The sequence below is a fragment of the Quercus robur genome, chromosome 6 (genome assembly GCF_932294415.1).
Source record: "Quercus robur chromosome 6, dhQueRobu3.1, whole genome shotgun sequence".
NCBI classification, from domain to species: Eukaryota; Viridiplantae; Streptophyta; class Magnoliopsida; order Fagales; family Fagaceae; genus Quercus; species Quercus robur.
Genome location: NC_065539.1, coordinates 23,014,012 through 23,027,804, shown reverse-complemented (window position 1 = coordinate 23,027,804; position 13,793 = coordinate 23,014,012). Strand labels below are relative to the sequence as shown.

Genomic DNA, 13,793 nt, shown 5'->3' with positions numbered 1-13,793 from the left:
TTGTTATCGAATAAAAGATCTATAGTTCGAACTCTATCTACACCAAAAACATATTAGTGTTTTAACTTGATGATAGAAAGCAATCACAATGAAATAATCACATGGTTGAAATTCTATCATATCTATAAATAAAATAGACAAATTACAACTTACCCACCTATGGTTAGGCTGAAATTTAAGTTGCCTACTTGTAGTTTGAAATTTGACACTTTACCCACCTGAGATTAGTTTAGTTAGAGTTCTGTAACCCACATTTGTTAAAAATAGGGCTAAACATGTAATTTTGCTAGACTTTTATGTCTATCTCCTCCAAAAACACACACACACACACACACACACACAAAACCATAAAAAAACATAAAATACAAGATCAAATAAGATAACAAAAGAATCTAGCAAAACACTTGCATCATGGGATTTCAAATCACGGGTAAGCAACTTAAATTTCGGTCAAATCTCAGGTGGGTAAAGTGTAAAATTTCAAACTACAAGTAGGTAAGTTGTAATTTGCCGAAATAAAATTTACAAGACACATGGTCCAATCATGATTACTGTTGTAACTTGTGTAGTAAAGACCACCACAATCTTTACAAAACCCAATCACATTAGTGTGTATATACCCAATTACACCTGGTGTAATTTAACAAGAGTTACACATTACTCTAACCACTAATTTCTATCAGATCTAATGGTAAACTAGTCGCTAATCCATACAATGCACGAGATAGTTAAATTTAAAATCACATATATTTCTAGTAACAAAAATAAAACAAATGTGTGACTACTTTTTAAACATCATGCACCTCTAAATTCTAATTAAAATGGAATATGAGTTTAAAGGAAATCAAATTTCAAATTTTCAATAAGAGCCTAAACCTTAAATTAATTTTAGGGGTTTTCAGTATTTCTACAAATAGGAAAAAATTATAACTGTAGGGACTGAATTTGGATTGGACCTAGTATAGGATTGGATTTCAGCCCAATAAGCCCAAACAATGAATTTGTAAAACGTGGATGAAAGAACTAGATTTACTCCAGAGGAAAGACAATAAAAGTTGGTGAATTAAGGTTGTTGGACACAAGTAAAATGAGAAAATCCGTTCTCGGCACTGCCTGAGGAGCTTATATTATAATGTTTTGTTGATGAACAAAGTCCCAAGAGTTCACAATGTTATTACAAAGATTTCTTTTCTTTTTTCTTGTGATCCCCCTTTTTTAGGTCACCTTCCCATGCTATATATTACAATCTAGGTACCATCCCTACCATACACATGTAGACTGGATTCTAGGAACTCCTTCTTGTCCCATCCAACACCTCTTAGAACCATCAATTAGTAGCTGTAAGGCTGCTTGATCACTGTTCAGGTATCACCTCCACATTAATGCAGCCAGAGAGTTGGTTGGGAAGTATTTAATGCGAAGGTAGTAGATTTTGAAGATATTTGTTGCTACCTTTTGCTCATCCCTTATCCAATGCCCGACTCTTAATTGTGATGCAACCTTGAAGGATGCTTGGGATGATAAGACATTCTTACTGACCTCGAATCTCCGTTTCCGAGATGAATTTTCTCCTCGGATGTATTTTGGACTATCACATACAATCTTTACTTCTTCTTTTTATACCATTCCCATTATAACCTTATTTAACCATCCTCGGATTGGGCCACAGGCCCAATTCATACAGTTTTAATATTACCTTCTAAATAGTTGGCCCCCACAATAACTATCCATGGAATTAGAACGTTGTTTTTTTTTTTTTTTTTTTTTTTTTGGTAATTTAGTATAATCAATTGGTTTTTAAGAACCAGGCTAGCTTTTAAGGAAATCCACCCTTTGAAGATACTCCGACACAGATTAGAAGAAAAAAGAGAAATTAATTTCAACCACAAATTTAAGACTATCTTAACATTAAAAATAAATAAAAAAGAAAGAAAAAAACAACAATAATTTGTAAACAACACACTTGGTTATATCCTCATAAAAGGATACAATTAGGAGACAAAGTTTTGATTGAATATATTATATTCAAATAGAAAAATTTAGCAAATAGAAAAGGCCTAACCTTAATTTGATTTCTCAAATGTAGCAACCAGAGAAGGAGTGCTAAAGAAGGAGAAAGTATGAACGGTTGAAACCATAGCTTGAGAAGGAGAAGTGTGGCTAGTATGAACGGCTTGAAAAACAAATGTATATTATGTAGTTAAAAAAAAGTTAAATAAAAAATCACGATAACTATAAGGATTACGAATGAAAGAATATATATATATATATATATATATATATATATTTATATATTTAACTTTCTTGTTTAGATTGATTCAAAAGTTCTTCAAACTCTTTTTTTCACTATTTCTTATTCTTATACAATCAAACAAACTTTTTTAACTTTCGTAGTAAAAAATACTTAAATTAAAAAAAATAAAACTTCTTTACTTGATCAAACCTTGATCCGACTACCTAACTCATAATATTTATTGTAAGGACCTGATTTAGACTCCTAGCTCAACGAGTATATGGACTTAAGCCCAAAACAGCCCAAAACAATAAATTTATAGAGAATGGGTTGAAAAACTGGGCTTACGTGAACCAAATAATAAAAAAACAGGTTTTGATGCTAAAAAGAGAAAGATAACAAAAGTTTGTTAAGGAATGATGTTCTCGGATTGGTCCGAGAATGCTGATTCTTGAATATTTTACTCTTAAAGCTCTATTACAGATTTGTTTACCGTTTTTTCCTCTTTCTCCCATGGAGGGTATTTCACATTATATAGCCCTCTTTGGACCATCTTGATCCTACACTTGTTGATCATCTGAGCCCTTACTTGAGTATCTGTCCCATCAGACACCCTCTTTGACTATCTATGAGTTGTGTTCGCCGAGGTAGCACTGTTCAGAGGTCTTCTCCACATAAATGCGGCCAGGAAAGTAGCTGTAGTGTATTTAATGTGGTGATAGTAGCTTTTCTTTAGATATTTTTGAGTTTCCATCCTTCTTGCACGTTCATGAGACACGTTCCTATCGCTAGAGCTTCCTGGAGGGTTACCTTAATTGCTGGAATACGTGCTTGAGTTGTCTTCATCGTATCAAAGGAGGAGCTTCTCCTCAGATCACCTTCCGTTCGTCCCTCATTTATAAGTCTTTCAATGGGGAATCCTGATAACTACTTGCTTCTCCTCGAACAATTCAGCTGTCCCAGACAAAGGCCCAAGGCCCAACATGTCATTCTGGGCCTTCATCCCTACATTTATATTTATAACATGAGGAACTTTATTGTAGCCTAGTCTGCAAGTATTAAATATAAATAAAAAGAGAAAAAAAATGTATTACCTGAATCTATGTCTTGTTGAATATGCGACTAATGTGCCTTTGACATTTTTTAGAGCTCCCATAGTTTTACACATTAGAATTATTTAAATAAACAAAAAACAAAAATTTTGATTAGAAATTTAATTTTTTTTTTTAAAAAAAAACACTCTCCTTCTCCCTAAAAACAAAACCCGATCAAAAACTCTCTTTCTAACGCACTCCCATCTCTTCTAATACAACATCAACTACCAAAGAATTTTTTCTCAAAAAAAAAAAAAAAAAAAACCTACCAAAGATTAAAGAAAATCACTGCATAAACAATATACCAAGGATGGAAGAAAGTCAGCCACCAAAGATTAAGAAAATTGGCCAACCCCCACCGCATATACCAATGTCAACCATGATTAAACCATTATCAATATCATCCATATAATCTAACTATAGATCCAAATAACTTAACCATCACAATATAAGAAACTTACATCAGAAACCCCATCGAAAACCCACGATCAAACCAGAGATCCAAGCCCATATCAGAACCTCCATTAAAAGTCCAGATCTAATTTGCGAGGAAGACTTGGGCAAAGATTGAATCGTTAGTTGCCAATAAAATAAAGCATATAAACAAAGAAGAATCACTTGAAGGAAGTACTACTGCCTGAACCTTACTAATCAAATTGTGAATACATCTATTCGAAAGATCAAGAGAGGAAACACTCTCCAATTGATGGTCACCCTCATGGATACTGCCTGGATTATCCTTTCCATACACTCCTCCACAAAAACCCAATGCCCATGAATCAAATTTAGCAGTGAAACACAAGTTGTAAATTTCAAGTCTTTATATATATAAGAGAGAGTCCAAAGCAGAGTCTTTTTTTTTTCTTAACCCTAAAGTGTTTTTTTTTTAAAGGGATAAAACCATTTTTCGTCCCTACATTTTCACACGATTCTCACTTTGGTCCCTAACTTTTTTTTACCGCTTTTAGTCCCTATCCTGAAAAACGCATCTCGTTTTAGTCCCTGACGTTACATCAAAGATGGAAATTGCACAGCTGGCAAACGGGAAAAAATTAAAAATATTAAAATAATGCACCTTGTGTCCACGTGGCTTTCCACGTCAGCCTCTAAATTAAAAAAAAATTAATTTATTAATTTTAACTAAATAAAAAAATTAAAAACATAAATAAAAACCAAACCCAACAAGAATAACAAATTTCAAACCCAGCAAATTTAAAACCCAGCAAGAACAGGATCAACAAAACACAAACCCAGCAAATTTAAAACCCAAAAAATTAAATTCAAACCTATATTCCGAAAATCTGTATTTGATTTTTGTGTTTGATGTTTTGTGTAAATTTTAACTAAATGAAATAAAAAAAATTTAAAAAAAAGGAAAAAATTGAAATAAAAATAAAAACCCAGAAAAGTAAGAAACTTCAAAACCCTAAAAAATTCAAAACCTAGAAGGAAAAGGAGAACAAGAACAATCCTAGAAAATTTGTACCACTATCACTACCAAAACTCCATACCCAAACCACTGACTTGATTCATTACTTTAAACCCAGTACTCAATTAAGCTTAAACCTACCCAAAAAGACTCAAAAATCTTTCCTTTTTTCTCATATCATTGCTTTCACTTTCCTCCCTTTTCTCAGCAACCAAACAAAGATAACATGACTCAACATAACAAAACAAAAAAGCAAGAAAAACGAATGCGAGAGACAAACCAACAACCACCGAACAACCAACATCCTCGGAGCTCACTTCTTTTCTCTTCTTCCTACCACCGCCACCACCGCCACTCTGCTCTGTCACCATCGATTCCTCGGCCAACCCATCACAGTTCCCGAAGCTCTCAGCAAACCCATTTGGTTTTCAGAGACCCACGCAAGACCCAAGATCCATACCCTTCAGTTCTACCAAGCCACAAACCTACCAGCTAAACCAATCCAACCCAGCCACCATCGAATCCAACCCAGCCAACCCATCAAATCCAACCAACCCACAACGAGCCAAGACCACCCATGGCGAGCCACGACCACCCCACCCACAACGAGCCACGACCACCTCACCCACGGCGACCCATGAGTAGACACCGGACCACAGCGATTTGAATCCCATCGGACCATGACGATTTGAATCCCACCTACCCAAAGCCTCCACGCCGATCTGAGGCCCAAAAGCCAATATTGAAAGAGAGGAGAAGCTTTCAAGGTGAGAGGAAGAGAGGAGAGAGCGTGGGAGAAAGAGAGAAACTCTGAAAGTGAGAGGAAGAGAGAGAGTGAGATTAAAAAGTAATTTTCTGGGTTTGTTCTTGTTCTTGTTCTCTTTATGGGTTTTGAATTTTTTGGGTTTTTGAATTTTTTTACTTTTCTAGGTTTTTATTTTTATTTCAGTTTTTTTTTTCATTTAGTTAAAATTTACAAATTAATTTTTTGTTTTTAAAAAATGACGTGGCATTTGTGTGTATTATTTTAATATTTTTAATTTTTTCCGTTTGCCAGCTGTGCAATTTCCGTCTCTGATGTAACGTCAGGGACTAAAACGAAACGCGTTTTTCAGGATAGGGATTAAAAGCGGTGAAAAAAAAAAAGTTAGGGACCAAAGTGAGAATCGTGTGAAAATGTAGGGACGAAAAAGGGTTTTATCCCTTTTTTTAATGAGTCGTTTTTTTTAAATTAAATCAAATTAAAAAATATAAATAAAAAATGTTGATGTGGAAAATTATAGAGAGATCAGAGGCTTCAGTATATATATATATATATATATTGATAATACTAACAGTCATATTATCAACTTTCTAAAAATAAGTAATGTCAAACATAAGTCATTAATGCCTTTATATATTTTTTATAAAAGTCATTAAGCTCTCTCTCTCTCTCTCTCTCTCTCTCTCTCTCTCTCTCTCTCTCTCTCTCTCTCTCTCTCTCTCTCTCTCTCTCTCTCTCTCTCTCTCTCTCTCTCTCTCTCTCTCTCTCTCTCTCTCGGCCTCTTTGAACTCACCTCAAGTCACTGGAGCTACACGTTAATTTTAGCTAGTTAAATTCAGAAATATAATTTAGTTTTAGATATAAGTCTAACACTAATTAAGGCCAAAAATATTAAATTTTTTTACTGGTTAGAGTCCTCTGTCACTTAACAATGAAATGGGGGTGTTCTAGTCTGAATGAAAATTTGATCAAAATTTAGAGAATTGAAGCTCAGTAAGAATTGGGTCAACGTTAATTGTTATGATGATTTTAGAGTTGCATTGTTTAAGAAATAAGAGGCACACATAGGATATGGCACAACAGCTTCTTTATTTTGGATATACGAAAGGCCATGGTGATCAATAGAAAATAGTGTGGAAGATATAAAAGGACAAATTTCTCGATCAAAATACTCTTCCACGCAAAATGCATTTCCTGTGGTTTTAATTGTGGTAGTCAGTAAATAAAGGGCGAGAGTATGAGTAATTTTGGAAAGTTAAAATGAGGAAAATCATAGCCATGCCTAAATCATAGGGGAAATTATAGTGTACTTCCGGAGTACCATAAATGCGTATTCTCTCCTCTCACATAAATGGTGAGTCCTACTAATTAAATTTATGGTGGGACTCACCATTCATGTGAGAAGAAGGAGCACGCATTTTTGGTACTTTGGGAGTACTTAATAATTTTCCAAATCATAGATGTCTTTGATCTCTTTAAATTAGAGAAAATGAATAAAAGTTGCTTTAAGGCCACTGTGATTGAGTCTACCTCCTCGAGCTCCTTCTCATTCATGCAACAATATCACAATTGGCCCATCGAAGAGGGTGGCATCAAATTTGTAGTTTTTTTCCCTCTTCTTCTCATCGTTTAGATGACTGTAAATGTAATAAATAGGGAGAGAGAGAAAAAAATGCTACTATTAATTATGCAAGATGAGGTGGAAAGAGGTGATTTTTAACCATTAGATCTAATAGAAATCAATGGTCATAAAAATGTGTAACTTTTATAGAGTTACACCAAGTGTAACTTGAATTCTTCTCGTGTATAATTTAGGTTAAACATTGAAACTCTCTATTAAAACATCAATAAGTTTCAAAACTATTGAGTCTTGGTTTTCCAAAAAAAAAAACTATTGAGTCTTGACTGGTTTTTTTTTTTTTTTTTTTTGGAGAAACAAAGTATTGTCTAGTACTTCTATTGTTATGTGCAAGGAATAGGATGAAATAAATTTTATATATATATATATATATATATATTAAAGGAAATAAAATAAATTATACTTGGACAATATAGCAATAATGAGTAATTTTCCATTTTGGATTTTTGGTCACTAAGAATCATGTGCCTTGTTTCCTAAGCCCTCATTTGGATGAAGGGAATGGAATGGAATGAAAATGAATAAAAAGAATAATTTTAGAATATTCTTCTCTTCTCTTATTTGGGAGTTTTAATTGAGAGAATAGAAAGTTCATTCCCTTATTTGGAAATTTAAGTGGAAGGGAATGGAATGAGTAAGAGGGAACATTCATTCCTCTCTATTCCTTTAAAACCTCAAATTTTCATTCCCCCCCGAAGTTTGGAGGAATAGAAGGGAATGGAACTAGATTTAATGAATTTTTTACTAAAACTCCCAAAATACCCCTATATATTCAACATTTTATTTTAAAATAGGAGTCTAATAGTAATATTGTCATAAAATGATTTTATTCCACTCTCTCTATATTACTCCCAAATAAGATTACTTACATTCCATTCATTTTCATTCTGTTCCATTCTTTTATTTTAAAATATCCAATCAAGGTTACTTAATTTCATTCCATTATTTTCCATTCATTTCCCTTACTTAAATACATTTCATTCCATTTCATTCCTTTCTATTCCTTTATGATTATTTCATTCCATTCCATTCCCTTCTCTTATGAAATCCTATACGAAGCCTTAGGCTTCGTTTGAGAGTTAATAAGGAAATAAAATGGAATTTAATGGAATGATCATAAGGAAATAGAATGAAATGTATTTAAGTAAGGGAAAGAAATGGAAAAGAATGAAATTAATTAATCTTGATTGGATATTTTAAAATTAAGGAATGGAAATGAATGAAAATGAATGGAATGTAAGTAATCTTGTTTAGGAATAACATAGAGGGAATGAAATGGAATCATTTTATAATAATATTACTATTAGACCCCTATTTTAAAATAAAATGTTGAATATATAAGGGTATTTTGAGAGTTTTAGTAAAAAAGTCATTAAATCTAATTCTATTACCTTCTATTCCTCCCAATTTCGAGGGGAATGAAAATTTGAGATTTTAAGAGAATAAAAAGGAATGAGTGTTCCCTCTTACCCATTTCATTCCCTCCCACTTAAACTCCCAAACAAATTGATGGACTTTTCATTCCTTCCATTAAAACTCCCAAATAAGGGAATAGAAGAATATTCTAAAATTATTCTTTTCATTCCCTTCTATTCCATTTCATTCTCTCCTCCCAAACCAGGCCTAAGTTAATTACTAGTTTATTAGTACTAGATTGACTATTGCCACACAATAATTAATCACATGCATACCCTTAACTCGAGGACAATAAAATTGCATTAATTTCAATCTATTTTTTGTCCCCCCCTGAGTGCATGATTAATGACAATTGACAATTAGAACTCGAGGACAATAAAATTGCATCAATGAAAAACTTTATTTTCCTTTTTTTTTATTATGTGAACTTTATCTTCCTTTAAGAGTTTGGAATCCATCTTGTCAAAAAAAAAAAAAGTTTGAAATCCATACCTTTTTTTTTTCTTGTTTTTGTTTTTTAACTTATGAAAAATGAGAAAACAAATTCACAAGCGACGGAACAATTCATAAATTGTTGTAAACATTTTATGTTTTATAAATTACAGAATAGTCAAACATAAAATACTGTAAAGAATCACATTTTATTTCAAGCCCATTTATGTACTACGATCCTTCTTAAGGCTTTAAGAATAAGATACGTTTTATTGGGCCCAGATAATTTCTTTCTTTTTCTTTTTTCATTTTTTTTTTTTTAAAGATAGTTTATTTGGATGGGAATTATTGCTGAAGAATAACTATATTCTTGTTTGCCTGACCTGCAAACATCGGTCTCTCCACTTCATGTTTTAAACATTTTTTTTTCTTCTTTTGGTTGTCACTTGACATTCTACAAAAGAATATGAAGTAATTAAAAAAAAAAGATGCGAACATTTCATTTTCTTTTACGTGGCTATAAAGGGAAGTGGATATATAAAAGGCTTTTTTCTTTTTTCTTTTTTTTCTTTCAAGTTTATAGATATAAAAGGAGTTTTATATTGTCCTCTTTTGTACAATACTACAGCTAACTCACTAATGAGGAAGTCTTGCTGATGTAACAAATTATTAGTAGTAGGTAAAAAAATGATATTAGTGATAAACCGAGATAAGAATCAATAAATATTTGCCAACTTAATTATGATGAAAATTGTTGTGGAATTTTTTGTGTGTGTAACATTACTCAAACTCACTAAAATAATGAAGAGAAAAACTATAGATACAAAAATTTCTACTAAAATTTGATAACTACTGATGTGGCATATTGTTAGTAGAAAGTAAAAAAAAAAAAAAAAATGATATTATTGGTAGACCCAAATAAGAACTAGTAAAAATTTATCAACTCAATTATTGTAAAAAAATGTTATTAATATTTTTAGTGTATTGCTTAGAAATGAATGATATGTTTGCATCTCTCTCAATATGTTTGCATAATTTTCTTCTACTGTCTTTTTATTGTACCCTAACGAGAAAGAAGAAAGAAGGCTAAACCACACATGACAAAAATGTAATGACATGTTGGAAAGCAATAATTCTAAAAATGGGTTGACATGTCGAAAGCAATAATTCTATTACTATTAACAATTTCTTTTCCACAGCTTTTGAGATGGTATGTTGTAATTGGTTATATTTAAAAAAATTAATAATAAACTCACATAAAAGTGATATGAGAGAGAGAGAGAGAGAGAGAGGATTTAACTTACACATAATGTAACTCCATAAGAGTTAAAGAAAGACCAGCGTCATATCATCAAGTCATTAAATTCTCTTCTAAAAATAAACAAAAAGTCATTAAATTCTTTCACCTTCCACCGTTGTCTTCTCTCTCTCTCTCTCTCATCTGCTTGGACCCCATGAACTCCTCTAATGGACACACATGACTCAGTCCCAAAAAAAAAAAAAAAAAAGCAAAAAAAAGCCATCGAATTGGCTTTTTTAAATTCTTATATTTAGTCTACTTTTCCTAACATTTTTCAATCTTGTAATCCATCAAGTGGTTCACCAAATAATTAATTGGCGTTCAAATTGTTGCCAAATGATTTCGAATAGTCATTGTACATGCAATCAGTTAGAATGTAATTAGCCTCTTCATCATGATGGTTATAACCATTGTGGACCATCTTGTTCGTTAAATTCCTTCCTTCATATTTCTAGACCAGTTCCTTTAAGAAATTGATTGTTCCTTTACATGCTCTTTTGGGTCTTCAATAAACGCCACTTTATAGGAAAGTAAATTTAAGAAACAAGGAATTAGGTACTGGCGTTCAGGTTTTTAGGCTAAAAAGGTTAAGGTGTTATCTAGTTGTCACAGGAACACCATTACAATTTACAATTTATATATGGTACCTTGGAACACCTTTTTTATTTTGGGTTATGGCAGGAAGAGGTTCTATTTGGGATTGTGAGTTATGTGCGTCCATTGGTGGAGTTCATGGAGAGAGAGAGAGAGAGAGAGAGAGAGAGAGAGAGAGAGAGAGAGAGAGAGAGAGAGAGAGAGAGAGAGAGAGAGAGAGAGAGAGAGAGAGAGAGAGAGAGAGAGAGAGAGAGAGAGAGAGAGAGAGAGAGAGAGAGAGAGAGATATGTTTTTTTTTTTTTTTTTTTTTCAGAAAGAGAATTTAATGACTTAATGACATAACACTAGTCTTTTTTTTAACCATTAGATTTAATGGAAATCAATGGTTTAAAAAAATGTTTAACTCTTATGAAGTTGCACCAATTGTAACTTGAACCCATCTCATATATATATATATATATATATAGACAAAACTTAGGTACAATACTTTAGGTGCTGTTCCTTAGGTTCTTATCTTAAGATTCAGACCTGTGGCTACTTAACTAAAAACAACACTTTCATTCATGAGAAAAAATTTACATAGCAGAATTTTAAAAGAGGAACCTAAGAAATAGCACCTAAGTACTATACCTAAGTCTTGCTATATATATATATATATATATATTCTTTTCTTTTTTTGTCTTTAACATTGTTCTTTAAAAACAATACTAGTAAAAGAATGATATAGCTTTGCAGGTTGAAGCCATAATTTAAATGAAACTACAAGTTGTGATTTTGTAATTGGTAGACATAGCAAAACGGGTCAGAATTTGCTCCCAACCTGACTTGAACTCAAACTTTTTGACATGAAGCAAAATGGGTTGACCCGTCACCCAACCCTTTTTTTGCACGTCAACCTGAGTCGACCCATGACTCGAACCATTTTAGGAAACTATTTTTTTGGTAAAAAAAAAATTAATTAAGACAATATTGGTTCAATTATTTGTTGTGAGCTTTAAGGAGACAATTGAGACCTTTACATAACTGCATGCAAATGAATTTATTTATTTATTTTTTTTTTTTTTTGAAGAAGAATGGTTTAGGCATTTTGTAATGAGTAAAGATTTTTAGATACAAATAATAAAATACATGTCAAGATAACTTGGTTACTTTAGAGTTAAAAACATACATTTAAAATTATAGACATATATAAGAAACATTCATAAATATGAAAAGAGTGAACCCAAAGTATCAATGAAATTAGCATAAATACTTAGGCCTATTTTTTAACAATTCATGTCCAAAATAAACAGCTTTTCAAAATAAATTATGATATTTCTTGGAGTATTTGTTTCTTAACAATGACATGATAGTCATAAAAGAGACCATGTATAAATAAATAAACAATCAAACTTTAATGTATATTCTAAAATTGAAATAGAGTGTCAACCACAATTGATAATAGATTATAAAATTAGTTTTCATGATTGTAAAAGTAGTAATTTTGTTTTATGTTTTAGGATGTTGATATTGGGTAGAAATGAAACTTGTTTATTTGTTTTGCTTATCTTTTGTGCTTTTTTTTTTTTTTTTTTTTTTGTTAGTAACGTTGGGATTTGTATAATTTTAAAATTATTAAACAAGTATTAATTTGTTTAGTTAAGCTCATTTTTTTATATGAGTGGTGAGTTCAAAGTAATATAATGTATTTTACATCAAGTAATTTTCTACATGGCTTTCCAAATAGCAAATACATTTTGTTTTCTTAAAAAAAACAAATTATATGAAAAATACAAGTTAACCCAACCTGAAACCCGATTGACTTGACCCAACCTGCCCGTTTGCCACGTCTAGTACTTGGTAGTAAACTAGAAATCTATATATCATTGTGTGAATCAAAACAGAATAAATGTAAATAACTTTTAGATCAATCGAATTGACTATGGCTAGTTCTTTTTATATTATTATTTACCACTAGTAATTAGCCTGTGCGATGCACACAAAATGTTATATTAAATTTTTAATTATACATCAAATATGACATGAAATTATATTCAATATTGCATACAAAGCCACGTGGATTGCATTGGTATCATGTATTCCAAAGACGAATGAAAGAATTGCATTGTCTAAAATACCAAATTAATATTTAAATAGAAACTTTACAAACATATGATGCTGAAATAGTTTATATCTCTTCAATTGGTTCAAACTCCTAAAAAGACATATGATAAGAGATAACATATAACTAAAGAGTATTATAAAATACTTGAAATTTGTAACAACTGTTCATAAGCTCACTACATTGTAAGTGACTACTAAATAACCATTCTAAGAGCACATGCTAGTATCCTAGGTTTGTAGACTTTTGTATAGCCCTTAATATTAAAGTGTTGAAACCCTTAAATTCCTTTTATCGAAACTTTCAATTCCAATTATACCACGTATTTCTTTGAAGTGATTAAAACCCACCATGGCCTTTGCAGGGAGGGAAATCACCAAATATATATGGATAACAAAGAAATTTGGTTTTCAAGACTATGCCTATATCGATTGAGGGGGGAAAGAGAGAGAGGAATGAAGTAGAGTAAAGTTAACTAAAAATAGGATAAAACTCACTTGGTATGGTATTTCCTAGTATAAAGTTCCAAATCTACACTTAGAAAATCCCATCTATAAAATTAAAAGATAGTACCAATCAATTAAGAAAGTATTGTTATAATCGCAGTATGAAATCAACACATCTTTTGTAAAAACTAATAACCAAGTATTTAGTCAAACATTTAGAGGACACTTCGACTTTTCCCAAGTAAATAAGTGGAGCATGCTCTAATATGCCAAGATAATGAGGGCAAAGGAAAAAAAAGTTTGGACTGATATAATAAATGAATTAACAATATGTGGCCGAAAAGTT

At 31.7% G+C, this 13,793-nt stretch overlaps 1 protein-coding gene across 1 annotated transcript in view; it reads right to left on the bottom strand.

Moving 5' to 3' along the window:
* Nucleotides 1-5,430, bottom strand: part of LOC126690005 (WAT1-related protein At5g64700-like) — a 29,787-nt gene extending 24,357 nt beyond the window's left edge. The window contains exon 1 of the mRNA XM_050385152.1: nucleotides 5,246-5,430. Within this exon, the coding sequence (XP_050241109.1) occupies nucleotides 5,246-5,430 (185 nt within the window). The remainder of the gene's footprint in view (nucleotides 1-5,245) is intronic.
* Between the last annotated feature and the right edge of the window lie 8,363 nt (nucleotides 5,431-13,793).